Source organism: Anolis sagrei, chromosome 3, assembly GCF_037176765.1.
Source record: "Anolis sagrei isolate rAnoSag1 chromosome 3, rAnoSag1.mat, whole genome shotgun sequence".
Classification (NCBI taxonomy): domain Eukaryota; kingdom Metazoa; phylum Chordata; class Lepidosauria; order Squamata; family Dactyloidae; genus Anolis; species Anolis sagrei.
This window is the reverse complement of record NC_090023.1, coordinates 272,806,285-272,822,509: the sequence shown is the minus strand read 5'-3', so window position 1 is coordinate 272,822,509 and position 16,225 is coordinate 272,806,285. Positions and strand designations below refer to the sequence as shown.

Here is a 16,225-nt window from a genome sequence, read left to right as displayed (position 1 = left end):
GCAACAACATCACCTAAATGACAAAATCAACCCTCCCCCAACCCCACCAGTATTCAAATGTTGATGTATCAGATATTTGTGCCAAATTTGGTCCAGTGAATGAAAATACACCCTGTATATCAGATATTTACATTACGATTCAAAACAGGAGCAAAATGACAGTTATGAAGTAGCAACGAAAATAATGTTGTGGTTGGGGGTCACCACGACATGAGGAACTGTATTAAAGGGTCGCGGCATCAGGAAGGTTGAGAAACACTGCTCTAAATAAATAAAATAAATAAATAATGCAGAAGCAAAGATGGTTCTCCCACAGAGTGCCCATCTGTGGCTCCTCATTCAACTAAAGCTGAGCATCCTCACCCTTGCCTTTGTGGTCCTCAAATATTCCTAGATTAACCACATGGCTCAGGTGAGGACCTTAAGTGGGACAGTGAGTGCAGGCAAGAGGTCTAGCCAACGACCCAAACGAGAGACCCTCCTCATGCCAAGGTCATGCAAAGGGTCCAGAAAGGACCTCAATGGTTGGGCATGGAAACTCTGGAGAGACCCCCAGCATGGCCTGATGGAGCTGGTCTTGCCCTTTTGGTGGGTCACAGATACCCATCACCATCCATCCAAAAATACCAGTTCCTTGATCAACACCAGCAGGAAACAACTTTCTGAGTTACCAATGGATTTGACCCCTGAAGTCCATTTCCATCCTCCAGTTTCCATCTCCCATTTGCCAATCCATTTGGGTAAGGGTGCATCTGCACTGTAGATTTAATGCAGTTCAGTAGCACTTGAACTGCCATGGCTTGATGCTATGGAGTCCTAGGAGTTGCAGTTTTGCAAGGTCTTGAGCCTTCTCCATCAAATAGTGTTTGCAGCTCATGGAACTAAATGTCCACAGCATTGAGCCACAGTTCTTTGATCAACACCAGCAGGAAACAACTTTCTGAGTTGCCAACAGATTTGGCCCCTGAAGTCCATTTCCATCCTCCAGTTTCCATCTTCCATTTGCCAATCCATTTGCATGCAGGTAAGGGTGCATCTGCACTGAAGATTTAATGCAGTTCAATAGCACTTGAACTGCCATGGCTTGATGCTATGGAGTCCCAGGAGTTGCAGTTTTGCAAGGTCTTTAGACCTTGTATTGTCGAAGGCTTTCATGGCCGGAATCACTGGGTTGTTGTAGGTTTTCTCGGGCTATATGGCCATGTCTAGAGGCATTCTCTCCTGACGTTTCGCCTGCATCTATGGCAAGCATCCTCAGAGGTTGTGAGGTCTGTTGGAAGTAGGAAAAATGACCTTGTTGTAGGTTTTCTCAGGCTATATGGCCATGTCTAGAGGCATTCTCTCCTGACGTTTCGCCTGCATCTATGGCAAGCATCCTCAGAGGTAGTGAGGTTTGTTGGAAGTAGGAAAAATGACCTTGTTGTAGGTTTTCTCGGGCTATATGGCCATGTCTAGAGGCATTCTCTCCTGACGTTTCGCCTGCATCTATGGCAAGCATCCTCAGAGGTTGTGAGGTCTGTTGGAAGTAGGAAAAATGACCTTGTTGTAGGTTTTCTCAGGCTATATGGCCATGTCTAGAGGCATTCTCTCCTGACGTTTCGCCTGCATCTATGGCAAGCATCCTCAGAGGTAGTGAGGTTTGTTGGAAGTAGGAAAAATGACCTTGTTGTAGGTTTTCTCGGGCTATATGGCCATGTCTAGAGGCATTCTCTCCTGACGTTTCGCCTGCATCTATGGCAAGCATCCTCAGAGGTAGTGAGATCTGTTGGAAGTAGGAAAAATGACCTTGTTGTAGGTTTTTCTGGGCTATATGGCCATGTCTAGAGGCATTCTCTCCTGACGTTTCGCCTGCATCTATGGCAAGCATCCTCAGAGGTTGTGAGGTCTGTTGGAAGTAGGAAAAATGACCTTGTTGTAGGTTTTTCTGGGCTATATGGCCATGTCTAGAGGCATTCTCTCCTGACGTTTCGCCTGCATCTATGGCAAGCATCCTCAGAGGTTGTGAGGTTTGTTGGAAGTAGGAAAAATGACCTTGTTGTAGGTTTTCTCGGGCTATATGGCCATGTCTAGAGGCATTCTCTCCTGACGTTTCGCCTGCATCTATGGCAAGCATCCTCAGAGGTTGTGAGATCTGTTGGAAGTAGGAAAAATGACCTTGTTGTAGGTTTTTTCGGGATATATGGCCATGTCTAGAGGCATTCTCTCCTGACGTTTCGCCTGCATCTATGGCAAGCATCCTCAGAGGTTGTGAGGTCTGTTGGAAGTAGGAAAAATGACCTTGTTGTAGGTTTTTCTGGGCTATATGGCCATGTCTAGAGGCATTCTCTCCTGACGTTTCGCCTGCATCTATGGCAAGCATCCTCAGAGGTTGTGAGGTTTGTTGGAAGTAGGAAAAATGACCTTGTTGTAGGTTTTCTCGGGCTATATGGCCATGTCTAGAGGCATTCTCTCCTGACGTTTCGCCTGCATCTATGGCAAGCATCCTCAGAGGTTGTGAGATCTGTTGGAAGTAGGAAAAATGACCTTGTTGTAGGTTTTTTCGGGATATATGGCCATGTCTAGAGGCATTCTCTCCTGACGTTTCGCCTGCATCTATGGCAAGCATCCTCAGAGGTTGTGAGGTCTGTTGGAAGTAGGAAAAATGACCTTGTTGTAGGTTTTTCTGGGCTATATGGCCATGTCTAGAGGCATTCTCTCCTGACGTTTCGCCTGCATCTATGGCAAGCATCCTCAGAGGTAGTGAGATCTGTTGGAAGTAGGAAAAATGACCTTGTTGTAGGTTTTTCTGGGCTATATGGCCATGTCTAGAGGCATTCTCTCCTGACGTTTCGCCTGCATCTATGGCAAGCATCCTCAGAGGTTGTGAGGTCTGTTGGAAGTAGGAAAAATGACCTTGTTGTAGGTTTTTTCGGGCTATATGGCCCTGTCTAGAGGCATTCTCTCCTGACGTTTCGCCTGCATCTATGGCAAGCATCCTCACCTCACTACCTCTGAGGATGCTTGCCATAGATGCAGGCGAAACGTCAGGAGAGAATGCCTCTAGAACATGGCCATATAGCCCGAAAAAACCTACAACAACCCAGTTATTCTGGCCATGAAAGCCTTCGACAATACATCTTTAGACTTCTCCATCAAATAGTGCTTGTAGCTCATGGAATTAAACGTCCACAGTATTGAGCCATGGCAGTTAAAATGGTGTTAAACTGCATTCGTTCTACAGTGTAGACGCACCCCACATCTCCCTCCTGCAAGAGCCAAAGACACCAGTAAGAGAGGTGTTTAGAAATGCCTGGGAATCTCCTGCGTTTGGGAAGAAGGTGCCGGAGAGCAGTTCTTACCATCTCCTCCTCGGTCCCTTGGCCAAGCAGGGCATGGTGCCGGTCCAGCAAAGGCTTCCCTCCCATCCAGATTGACAGCTGTCACTCACTCTGGAAGGCTCTCTCTGCATCTGCAACGGGCCTGAACTCAGGGCTGCAATGAGCTCCCTCATTGCCAAGCCTGGCTGCCTTTAAGGACCCAGGCACACGCCTTTCCCCAGAAAATCCACGGCTGAGAAACCTGTTCCCGCCTCCTGACCAGCTAAGCAAATATTCCTTCTTACCTAAGTCCCTTTGTTGTGACTCTTTCCCCTTTCTCCTCTCTGGCACCAGAAGCAACAGAACGCACATCTGGCCTCTGGAGTCATAGAATCCTAGAATCAAAGAGTTGGAAGAGACCTCCTGGGCCATCCAGTCCAACCCCATTTTGCCAAGAAGCAGGAATATTGCATTCAAATCACCCCTGACAGATGGCCATCCAGCCTCTGTTTAAAAGCTTCCAATGAAGGAGCCTCCAACACACTCTGGGGCAGAGAGTTCCACTGCTGAACGGCACTCACAGTCAGGAAGTTCTTCCCCATGTTCAGATGGAATCTCCTCTTTTGTAGTTTGAAGCCATTGCTCCCTTGCGTCCTAGTCTCCAGGGAAGCAGAAAACAAACTTGCTCCCTCCTCCTCCCTGTGGCTTCCTCTCACATATTTATGCATGGCTATCATATCCCCTCTCCGCCTTCTCTTCTTCAGGCTAAACATGCCCAGCTCCTTAAGCCACTCCTCCTAGGGCTTGTTCTCCAGACCCTTGATCATTTTAGTCACCCTCCTCTGGACACATTCCAGCTTGTCAATATCTCTCTTGAATTGTGGTGCCCAGAACTGGACACAATATTCCAGGTGTGGTCTAACCAAAGCGGAATAGAGCATGGGGAGCATTACTTCCTTAGATCTAGACACTATGCTCCTATTGATGCAGGCCACAATCCCATTGGCTTTTTTTGCCGCCACATCACATTGTTGGCTCATGTTTACCTTCCTGTCCACGAGGACTCCAAGATCTTTTTCACACGTACTGCCCTCGAGCCAGGCCTCATTGTCCCCCATTCTGTATCTTTGCATTTCGTTTTTCCTGCCAAAGTGGAGTATCTTGCATTTGTCCCTGTTGAACTTCATTTTGTTAGTTTTGGCCCTTCATCTCTCTAATCTGTCAAGATCGTTTTGAATCCTGCTCCTGTCCTCTGGAGTATTGGCTCTCCCTCCCAATTTGGTGTCGTCTGCAAACTTGATGACCCTGCCTTCTAGCCCTTCATCTAAGTCATTAATAAAGATGTTGAACAGGACCGGGCCCAGGGGGGTATCCTGCGGATGGCACTCCGCTTGTCACTTCTTTCCAGGATGAAGAGGAAGCATTAGTGAGTACCCTCTGGGTTTGTCCATTTAACCAATTCCAGATCCACCTCACCGTAGTTTTGCCTCGCCCACATTGGACTAGTTTCCTTGCCAGAAGGTCATGGGGGACCTTGTCCAAGAAGGCCTTCCTGAAATCCAGACACGCTCCATCCACGGCATCATTCCCCGCATCTACCCAGCTTGTAACTCTATCGAGAAAAGAGATCAGATGAGTCTGGCATGACTTGTTTTTGAGAAATCCATGTTGACTATTAGCCATGACCGCATTTGTTTCTAAGTGTTTGCAGACCACGTCCTTAACATGGCTTTGGTGGGGTATTGTCCAACAATGGTCCTATGAAACGAGCCTTGCATTGGGGGAAGGCCATCTCCATCTCCACCCGCCCAGGTGCAATTATCTCCTGCCCTTAAAGGGTGGAAATGTGAGTTTGCCAAACCATGGGGCTGCCAAGTAGGACAAGATTTGCACATCTGGGAATGCCCAGTAGGAGGAATTACGCCCCAGATTGCTTCCTTCTTACACCTCAAGGAAAGAAGGGAAAGAGAGAGGCATTCCCCCTTGTTTCTTGTCCGAAGTTCCATTGGAGCAGATGTTGGTGTTTAACACAGGGTTAGAGCTGCTCAGGGTGAGGCAGAAACTCTGGGAGAGCCACTGGGATGGAGGGCACTTGTAGGACAAAATACAAAAGGTGAACTGCAGGTAATGGATGCAAGATACACCTGTCTTTGCAATCTTGGTTTGCATGGCTTTGTGGGTGGAAAGTATCCACATTCTACATAGCGAAGCAATTGGAAAATGTCTTCACAACTGATCACAGAATTAGGGAATTGGTAGGACCAGCATTTTGGAAGCCCTTTCTGTTGAGAGGCCTTTTTGGCACCAGGTGAAGACATTCCCATTCTCTCATGAGTATTTAGGAATTTAGGAACTGGGTTGTTGTAGGTTTTTCCGGGCTTTATGGCCATGTTCTAGAGGCATTCTCTCCTGACGTTTCGCCTGCATCTATGGCAAGCATCCTCAGAGGTAGTGAGGTCTGTTGGAACTAGGAAAAAAGGGTTTATATATCTGTGGAAAGACCGGGGTGGGACAAAGGACTCTTGTCTGCTGGAGCTAGGTGTGAATGTTTCAACTGACCATCTCGACTAGCATTTGATAGCCTGGAAGTGCCTGGAGCAATCTTTTGTTGAGAGGTGATGAGCCACGAGAACAAGCCACGAGAGTCAAGACAAAGACCCATCCAGAGGAAAAATGTTCTTGCCAGACATCAAGGGAACCACTGACCGCAGAGGGAAGCAGATGAGGAAACACAACATGCCAACTATCTCCAGACCCACCAAGGAAATCCAACCAATACTCCGTTCAGCAAAGGACAAAAGGGATCCTCTCACCTCTGCAGGAGTCTACCATTGTATACCATGCAGCGGTGGACAAGTCTACAGAGGGACCACCAAACGCAGCAGCATTGCCCAGACACACATCAAGGAACATGAAAGGCACGGCAGACTACTTCAGACAGAGAAGTCAGCCATAGCAGAGCACCTGATGAACCAGCCTGGACACAGCATATCATTGGAGAACACAGAAATGCTGGACCTCTCTCACAACCACCATGTCAGACTACACAGAGAAGCCATTGAACTACACAAGCATGTGGACAATTTCAACAGAAAGGAAGAGACCATGAAAATGAACAAAATCTGGCTACCAGTATTAAAAAACTCTAAAATTAAAATAGCAAAACAATCAGGGATATCTAATCACCTCTCAACAAAAGATTGCTCCAGGCACTTCCAGGCTAGTAAATGCTAATCAAGGTGGTCAATTGAAACATTCACACCTAGCTCCGGCAGACAAGAGTCCTTTGTCCCACCCTGGTCATTCCACAGATATATAAACCCTTTTTCCTAGTTCCAACAGACCTCACTACCTCTGAGGATGGTTGCCATAGATGCAGGCAAAACTCTATTCTGCTTTGGTTAGACCACATCTGGAATATTGTGTCCAATTCTGGGCACCACAATTCAAGAGAGATATTGACTCTAAGCTGGAATGTGTCCAGAGGAGGGCGACTAAAATGATCAAGGGTCTGGAGAACAAGCCCTATGAGGAGCGGCTTAAGGAGCTGGGCATGTTTAGCCTGAAGAAGAGAAGGCTGAGAGGAGATATGATAGCCATGTATAAAGTGAGAGGAAGCCACAGGGAGGAGGAGGGAGCAAGCTTTTTTCTGCTTCCCTGGAGACTAGGACGCAATGGAACAATGGCTTCAAACTACAAGAGAGGAGATTCCATCTGAACATGAGGAAGAACTTCCTGACTGTGAGAGCCGTTCAGCAGTGGAACTCTCTGCCCCGGAGTGTGGTGGAGGCTCCTTCTTTGGAAGCTTTTAAGCAGAGGCTGGATGGCCATCTGTCAGGGGTGATTTGAATGCAATATTCCTGCTTCTTGGCAGAATGGGGTTGGACTGGATGGCCCATGAGGTCTCTTCCAACTCTTTGATTCTATGATTCTATGAGTCTATGAATGCCTCTAGAACATGGCCATAAAGCCCAAAAACCTACAACAACCCAGTGATTCCGGCCATGAAAGCCTTCGACAATAAATTTAGGAACTGTTCACTGCCATCTTGGGCAACATAAGGACCTGATTCCAAGGGAGCCCTGGACCAAGTGGGGTGGGGGCAGAATCCTAGAACCCTTCCTAGAGCTGGAAGGGACCCTGGGGGGCATCCAGTCCATCTTCCAAGAGATGGCCATTCAGCCTCCATCGGACTCCCAGGCAGAAGCATCTTCCACTGCTGAACGAATCTTACTGTCAGGAAGCTCTTCTTAATGTTTAGCTGGAATCTCTTTTCTTGCAGTTTGAATCCATGTCTTCATTGTATCTTAGTTTCTGGAGCAGCAGGAAACAAGCTGTTCCCTTTCCACCAAATATTCAACCCTGGCTCTCCTGTCCCCTCTCTCAACCTCCTCTTCTCAGTTCTCAACATCCCCAGCTCCCCAAGCTGCTCCCCAGAGGGATTTCATGGTTTTCAGACCTTTCTGATCTTGTTCCTTCTTCCAGGAGCTTGGTTTGCATTGCCCTTTAGTTGCTTGAGATAGCACCCCTTTGCTTTTTCCCTGGGGTTGCTGCAGTCTTTGCAGCACCCTGAAAGTTAATTACTAACAGAGGCTGGAAGCAAGCCTGCAAGCCTTTTTGCAGCTATTGGTTTAAAAAGTGTTCCTTTGGTCTAGAGACTGCCCTTTTCCCTGGGGATGAGATCTCCATTTTGGAAAGCCCTCCTGCTTTCTTTAGTATAGAAAAAAACCCATAGGTGTGCTAGTGGCCAGCTAGGCAAGCTTGAACAAGCCATTGTGAGTACAATTGAGACTGAGATTAGGGTCGAGGTTACTCTCTCGCCTTTGAAACTGGCGTTGAGCTCAGATAGAGAAAGACCTGCTCTTTCTAAAAGACAGTAGGGAATATCTCTGGATTTCTCTGCCATTGAGAAAGGCTCCATGACTTCATCTCCAAAACTAATCTTGAGCTTAGATAGGGGAAGACCTGCTCTTTCTGAAAGATAACAGCTCAGGGTTAGGGTAAAAGATCCCAGGATTTTTCTACCTTTGAGGATAAGTTAACTTGGTAACTGAAGGAAAAAGGAAAGAAAGAACATCTATATGGTTTCCCAAATTGATTGTTTGTGTTTGTAACTTCATCAAGCTGTGCCAAGTCTGCCAAGAACTTTGTAAAATAAATGTTCTGTTGATGTTCAATTCTGGACTGGCCTCAGTTGCTGAGAATCTGGAGCTTTAAAGAAAGGCACCCGCAGTTCATCCAGATAAAGATAGAAGCACATCTTAGTTTTAACTTTATAGTGTCTGGGTGTGATGACACAGATCGTTTTAGTTGCCAATCTCTGGACTTGTCCATATCCCTCTTTAACTGTAGAACCCAGAATTGGGCACAGTGTTCCAGATATAGAGGTCTGACTAGTGCAGAATAGAGAGGTACTCTAACTTCCCTTGATCTAGGCAGTAGATTTCCCTTCTTGCAGCCTAGAATTGCATTGGCTTTTTTGGCTTCCGCATCACCCTTGACTCAGGTTCAGCTTGTGGTCTACTAAGATGCCCCAATCCCTTTCCCATGGATGGTTTTCAAGCCAGGTATTGCCCATCTTTTATCTCTGCATTTCATGTTTATTTCCTAAGAATAGTACCGTACATTGTTTCTTGTTGAAATGCATTGTGTTGGTCTTGGCCCATCCGCTTTCTTATCTGTCCAGGTCAGTTTCGATCCTGATCCTGTCCTCTCGGGCATTTTCTGTCCCTCCCAATTTGGTCCCATTTGAAAATTTGGGAATCCCAGTGAAACTCCACTCTAGAAGACCGTGTTCCAGATGGTCATGTCAGGGGTGCTATGAATGCAATTCTCTTACAGAATCATAGAATCAAAGAGTTGGAAGAGAACTCATGGGCCATCCAGTCCAACTCCATTCTGCCAAGAAACAGGAATATTGTATTCAAAGCACCCCTGACAGATGGCCATCCAGCCTCTGTTTCAAAGCTTCCAAAGAAGGAGCCTCCACCACACTCCGGGGCAGAGAGTTCCACTGCTGAACGGCTCTCACAACCAGGAAGTTCTTCCTCATGTTCAGATGGAATCTCCTCTCTTGTAGTTTGAAGCCATTGTTCCATTGTGTCCTAGTCTCCAGGGAAGCAGAAAACAAGCTTGCTCCCTCCTCCCTGTGGCTTCCTCTCACATATTGATACATGGCTATCATGTCTCCTCTCAGCCTTCTCTTCTTCAGGCTAAGCATGCCCAGCTCCTTAAGCCGCTCCTCATAGGGCTTGTTCTCCAGACCCTTGATCATTTGAGTCGCCCTCCTCTGGACACATTCCAGCTTGTCAATATCTCTCTTGAATTGTGGTGCCCAGAATTGGAAACAATATTCCAGGTGTGGTCTAACCAAAGCAGAATAGAGCATGGGTAGCATCACTTCCCTAGATCTAGACACTAGGCTCCACTTGATGCAGGCCAAAATCCCATTGGCTTTTTTTGCCGCCACATCACATTCCTGGCTCATGTTTAACTTGTTGTGCACGAGGACTGCAAGATCTTTTTCACACATACTGCTCTCGAGCCAGGCATTGTCCCCCATTCTGTATCTCTTGCTTCTTGGCTGAATAGGGTTGGACTGGATGGCCCACGGGGTCTCTTCCAACTCTAGGATTCTATGAAGGGTTGCCCAGTAGGCACCTGGCCCATGGATCATAGAGAATGGGTTTCTCCTCCCTTGAGGTCTCCTCAGCCCACATCTGGCTTGAAGCCTTCAGGCAAGCAAACCAAGGAGAAATCCGCTTCCCTTCTGCTAGTTTCACCTCTATGCAAAACCCAAGGAAGATGTGTGGGCTCACCCCACTCCCAAAAGTGTGAGTCACGTTGGCTTGTTTTCGGAGCTTCGGGTGGGGCCTTGCCTGAACCTTAAGCAGAGATTGGCACTGCAAGACTGAAGGAGAACGCATCAAAGGTAGCATCTTGCTTTCTGGCCTCACCCTTATGTTTCTTACTCAGCAACTTGCAAGACCTTGAGCAGGCAAGAGACCTTGCTCCTTCCTGCCCTGCAGCACAATCCAAAGAAGATGGTGGAAATAAAAGGAGAGCTCAGACACTTATCCTTTCAGATCAGCAGCACTGTGTTGGAAAGTTACCAGTCCTGCCTCCCAACAAAGCCAAGCATGTGCTGTGTTTTTCCTGGCTTGTGGGTCCAGCAATGAATCAAAGGTGCCGACGTCTAACAACTGGCCCAACAGGAATGGCAGTGTTTACAACCTCCCCAGCAAAGGAAGCCGAGCGCTTTCCAGGCAGGGAATTCCCCGAAGGACACCTCCAAGTGTGAATCCGCCCCGAGAAAAACTCCCTCATGCCTCCCTCGTGGAAGTTCTGGGAGGATTCAAGTTGCAGAAAAATATTCCACCCAGACAGTAGGAACTTCCTGATGGTAACAGAAGTGGAGCATACTGCCTGGAAGTCTAGTGGAGGATTCTTCTTTGGAGGCTTTCAAATAGAGGCTTTGATTGTGCTTTTCCTGCATGGCAGAAGGGTGTTGGACTGGATGGCCCTTTGGGTCTCTCTCAACTGTAGGATTCTATGATAGGATTGGGGCCCTGCTCTCCCTATCCCTCCCTTCTGTCCTCAATGTTTTGGCCCTTGGTGGGTTCCTGCTTTGCAAGAAGGAAGCTCCCAGTTTAGTTTCTGGTGGAATCATCACAACCGGGACTGGGAAGGACTCTCCAGGAATCTCTACGTGTCATACTCAACACTCTCTCACACAATTCCACAGCATAATGTTTAGGCAGGATCTCTTTTCCTGCAGTTTGACTCCATTGCTCCATTGTGACGGTATCTCTGTCCATGAACCAACCTGGGCCCTTCGATCTTCGGGGGAGGCCCTCCTTTCACCCTTACCAATCTCACAAGCTCATCTTGTGGGTACAAGGGAGAGAGCCTTCTCCGCTGTGGCTCCCCAACTCTGGAACTCATTACCTGGAGAGATCAGGAAAGCCAATTCACTAGAAACATTCAAAAAGAACCTTAAAACCTGGCTCCTCCGCTGCGCCTTTGGCGAGTAGGTGCACGTCATCACACTATTGCTCCCCTCTATGCTTTCGCTACTGGAGTACATGCCCTCCAAATTGGAAAGTTTTTTGTGAGTTCTTTGCAAATAACCTGCTCCTATTTTTATCTCATAGGAGTCTTTTAATCGTTTTATCCTGTACATGTGGCTCGCCCATTGTTATTGTGATTGTGCTTATTGGAATGCTATTTTATTTTATGATTGTGTTTATACCCTCCCCCCCCCCCCCTATGTAATTTTGTTGATGTTGTTTGATGTTTATGTCTTGGTTTTATTTTGCTGCAAGATGAGTCTAGGCTTGGCCCATGTAAGTCGCTTTGAGTCCCCGCTGGGAAGATAGTGGTGGGATATAAATAAATATAATGATGATGATGATGATTGTGTTCCAGTCTTGCTTCTTCTCAATGTGGACTCCTTTCTGATATGTAAACATGGCCCTCGTGTCTGCTTCTCTCCACCTTCCTTTCTCCAAGACCCAGCTCCCCCAGCTGCTCCTCTGAGGGATTCATGGTTTCCAGGCCTTGGATCATTCTGGCCTTCTTTCTCCGGACACCTCCCATCTTGTCCATTTCTTTTTGAGTTGCTATGCCCAGAACAGGCCACAGGATTATTCTACGTAACTGAGACCAGACCAATGCAGAATAGTGCTGGACTGGAGCTTACCTTGATTTGGATTCGATTGTCTTACTGATCCAGCCTGGAATTCAATCGTTGCAGAGAAAGAATGCCTTGCTTGCTTTGGATACTCAGGGTCAGGTGAAAACTGTCTCTGCTCACCTTCACTGCTGGTCAGTGGTTGTGTGAAGGGGAGGGGGACACACAGAAATGTGACCAGGTGTCATGAATAACTTTTCAATAACTTTAAAGCATAGGTTCTTTTTATTGCAGTTTCCAGTGTGAGGGGGGACATCAGATTACAGAAAAAACATTTAGACATACAGATTCTATGCAACTACACTGGATGTACAACAACTTACAGTTACAGTGGACTAACAATCAGACAAACGGGAATTACATTTTCACTCAACATTTACACCATAAGTACATGCATTCATCCTCATGCTCCCAAATATTCTCCGTCCTTGGAGAAGCACCTGTTAGGCCAGACCCTGCTTTCCTGCAGCCTGTCAAGGCAGAGTTCCATAACGCCAAAACTTCAAAACGCCGAAATGCCAAAATTTCTTCCCTAAGATCAATGCCAAGGACCAGATCTCTGTTTTCCATACAGCGGAACCTGACTCCCTGCACAAAATCCAAGACTCCAAAAGTGTACTTTTTCCTCTTCCCTTGAGAAAGAAGGCCCAAAGTGACCAGACTGCTCCTGTGCAAATGACTAATACCTGCTTGCTGGACTATAATTAAAAGTTGCTAATGAGGAATGAAAAGTAAACTCTGAGAAGAACTGGGACAGTGATAGCAGGCACACTATCTCTCTCCTTCCCTTATTGAGCAGAGCATAGCGGGTGGAATAGATTCCTCAGGTCTGCCACACTTTGAGCATTATTAGACTGACTCTTTTATAGGAATATTCTGCCGATGTTGTCCCAAAGTTGTAAATTAATGATAGCCTTTTTACATTTTGAATCCATCTCAGTTTCCTGGCCAGATGTTGAATATTCTTGATTGGTGTTGACAAACACAAGGCTTGTGCTGACTTCCTTCTTAATATTAGGAATGTTGCAAACATTTCTGTTATCACTATCCCAGTTCTTATCAGAGTTTACTAGAGAAGTAATGCTCCCCATGCTCTTTTCTGCTTTGGTTAGACCACACCTGGAATATTGTGTCCAATTCTGGGCACCACAATTCAAGAGAGATATTGACAAGCTGGAGGGCGACAAAAATGATCAAGGGTCTGGAGAACAAGCCCTATGAGGAGCGGCTTAAGGAGCTGGGCATGTTTAGCATGAAGAAGAGAAGGCTGAGAGGAGATATGATAGCCATGTATAAATATGTGAGAGGAAGCCACAGGGAGGAATCATAGAATCATAGAATCCAAGAGTTGGAAGAGACCTCATGGGCCATCCAGTCGAACCCCCTGCCAAGAAGCAGGAATATTGCATTCAAATCACCCCTGACAGATGGCCATCCAGCCTCTGTTTAAAAATCTTCCAAAGAAGGAGCCTCCACCACACTCCGGGGCAGAGAGTTCCAATGCTGAACGGCTCTCACAGGAGGGAACAAGCTTCCTTTCTGCTTCCTTGGAGACTAGGACGCGGAACAATGGCTTCAAACTACAAGAGAGGAGATTCCATCTGAACATGAGGAAGAACTTCCTGACTGTGAGAGCCGTTCAGCAGTGGAACTCTCTGCCCCGGAGTGTGGTGGAGGCTCCTTCTTTGGAGGCTTTGAAACAGAGGCTGGATGGCCATCTGTCAGGGGTGCTTTGAATGCAATATTCCTGCTTCTTGGCAGAATGGGGTTGGACTGGATGATGGCCCAGGAGATCTCTTCCAACTCTTTGATTCTATGATTCTATGGGGAAACCTCTTCCTCCTCCTCCCTTTCCTCCTCCTTTTTCTGGTATTAATTATGTTTAATGTATTGTGGGAATCACTGGGGTGTTGTGTGGTTGCTGTGGTATATGACCATGTTTCTAGCAACATTTTCTCCTAATATTTTGTCTGCATCTGTGGACAAGGCACCTTTTGAGGATTTATTATGTTTATTTATACCTTGCTTTTTCTCTCCACAAAGGAGACCCACGTCTCTTCCAACTCTTGGATTCTATGATTCTATGATTCATTTCTCATTAGTGGCTTTTAATTATAGTTCAGCAAGCAGGTAGTTAGTCATTGCAGGCCTGGGGCTTTTACTAGTGTTTCCAAAATTATTAGCTCCATACATCCTTCCATTCATTCCCACACATCATATTAAATCCACATTTATAAAATCTGCACATTAAATTTTTGTGACACAAGAACTGACTTTGGCTGCTGATAAACAATGGCTGCTGATATCCAAATTTGAACTGTTTTATCTTCACATTCAGTTCAACAGTTGAGATAGTTGCTTCAGATTTTGAGTTCACAAGATTTTTGAGTTCTGCTGTGCACAAAACATACTCAGATGTAGAGGAAGGTGATGGATACCTCTTTTTGCAATGCTCTGAAGCTGAGGTTGGATAGTTGTCTGTCGGGAGGGCTGGAATGGCATCTTCTTGCCTGGCAGAATGGGGTGGACTGGATGACCTCCGGGGATTCCGTCAGACTCCGTGATTCTATTATTCTGTGTCCCATTTGGTATTTATGTTGGTGCAACTGAGAACAATCCCTGTGCGCATCGTTTATGTTAGACTGAAATATTCGTTTGTAGAACATGGGATTCGACTACAGTCTTCAGAAAAATAGCTTTGGTTTATTTTGAAATGGGAAGGTCGAGAGGAGGAAATGATGGACTCGGCCACACTCAAGAGGGTATTGCCAGAAATAATAGATGTTAGTCCTGTTCAAAGGCCACGTTGGAGACATGGATGAAGTCTCTCCGGGCAGCCGAGGAGGAGGCTCTGGAAGGATGCGGAGATTGGGCTTCTCTGGAGTTCCTTGTGCGTTTTCTGTTCAAAAGGGAAGAGAAGGTCCACATCAGAGACCTGGACGGAGACCTCTTGCTCTCCTGCTTTGGGAGCAGCTGCTCTGAAGGTGTCCACCCCCTTTGATCTTAGCCTGCAAGGTGGCTCACCTGGAGGAAAGGAACTCACCTGGGAAGGCAGGAGCAGAGCGCGATGGCCGTGATCAAGGTGAGAAGGACAGCACCGCATGAGACCCCGAGAGTGATGTAAAGGGCCATCCGGGAATAATCTTCTGTTTGTTTTTCTAAAACAAGGAAGGCAAAGAGGGGAGATCAGGTGGTCCCTGAGGAGAAATGACTGGCTTTGCATGTGTCTCCTTTCTTTGGAAGGTGGCTGTGGAGCCCTATTCTTGGAGTCAAGAATAGGGCTCCACAGCCACCTACGAACCCACCCCCAGGACACCGAACTTGGAGGACCATCATCCTCGGACTACGAGGGATCGCCTAACTAAACTGAACTGAACTCTTTGGAATCTGGATCTATCCCATCTTAGCCAGGTAGTGAAGTCGAAGGCTTCCTGTGAACTGAGAGGGACTTCTTTTGGCAACACCACGGAAATGAGAGGCACATTGAAGCCCATGGCAAAAGGTAAAGCACCAGCCAAGGGTTGCATTTGTGGAGTTTTCCTTAAATCCAATGGACTAGAAATCACAACCCCATGGCGAAAGGCCCTGCATGGCAACAGGCTGGACTAGATGCCCTTTGTGGTCCCCACTTGTGTATCAGACACTTCCAGGAGCCAACATTGCTCACATTGAATAGCATTGCATTGTCTGTGGAAATAAAACTACTGAAAGCATGTCATTGATAACACTGGCCAAACACATATTCTGGTGTCTCAAGTGTTAGACCTGTTTCTGGAGATAGTCTGACCTCCTGATTCCAAAAACAGCACCAGTTTTCCCCTATGTGCTCTAGTTTTGGAGATACAGAAGATATGCCATCTACCAACAATGGCTTCAAACTACAAGGGAGGAGATTCCATCTGAACATGAGGAAGAACTTCCTGACTGTGAGAGGCGTTCAACAGTGGAACTCTCTGCCTTCCCCGGAGTGTGGTGGAGGCTCCTTCTTTGGAAGCTTTGAAACAGAGGCTGGATGGCCATCTGTCAGGGGTGATTTGAATGCAATATTCCTGCTTCTTGGCAGAATGGGGCTGGACTGGATGACCCAGGAGGTCTTGTCCAACTCTTTGATTCTATGATTCTATGAAAAAAGCAGAAGGTTAATGAGAGCCATCTCAGCAGAACTGGGACAGCTGGAGAGTTTGCAGTCCATGCGCCTGTCCATGTCCAGAACCCCTCTATTCTGCTTTGGTTAGAC

The 16,225-nt window shown here is 46.8% G+C and overlaps 2 protein-coding genes across 2 annotated transcripts in view; both read right to left on the bottom strand.

Annotated features, from left to right (window-relative positions):
* Positions 1 to 3,492, bottom strand: part of LOC132770362 (probable cation-transporting ATPase 13A5) — a 111,452-nt gene extending 107,960 nt beyond the window's left edge. Inside the window, exon 1 of the mRNA XM_067466142.1 lies at positions 3,339 to 3,492. Within this exon, the coding sequence (XP_067322243.1) occupies positions 3,339 to 3,404 (66 nt within the window). The 5' untranslated portion in view covers positions 3,405 to 3,492. The remainder of the gene's footprint in view (positions 1 to 3,338) is intronic.
* An 11,280-nt stretch (positions 3,493 to 14,772) lies between these two features.
* The window catches only part of LOC137096601 (IgGFc-binding protein-like), a 154,383-nt gene continuing 152,930 nt past the window's right edge, over positions 14,773 to 16,225 (bottom strand). Inside the window, exons 84-85 of the mRNA XM_067466288.1 lie at positions 15,032 to 15,146; positions 14,773 to 14,887 (exon numbers count right to left, since the gene is read on the bottom strand). Of these exons, the coding sequence (XP_067322389.1) occupies positions 14,773 to 14,887; positions 15,032 to 15,146 (230 nt within the window). The remainder of the gene's footprint in view (positions 14,888 to 15,031; positions 15,147 to 16,225) is intronic.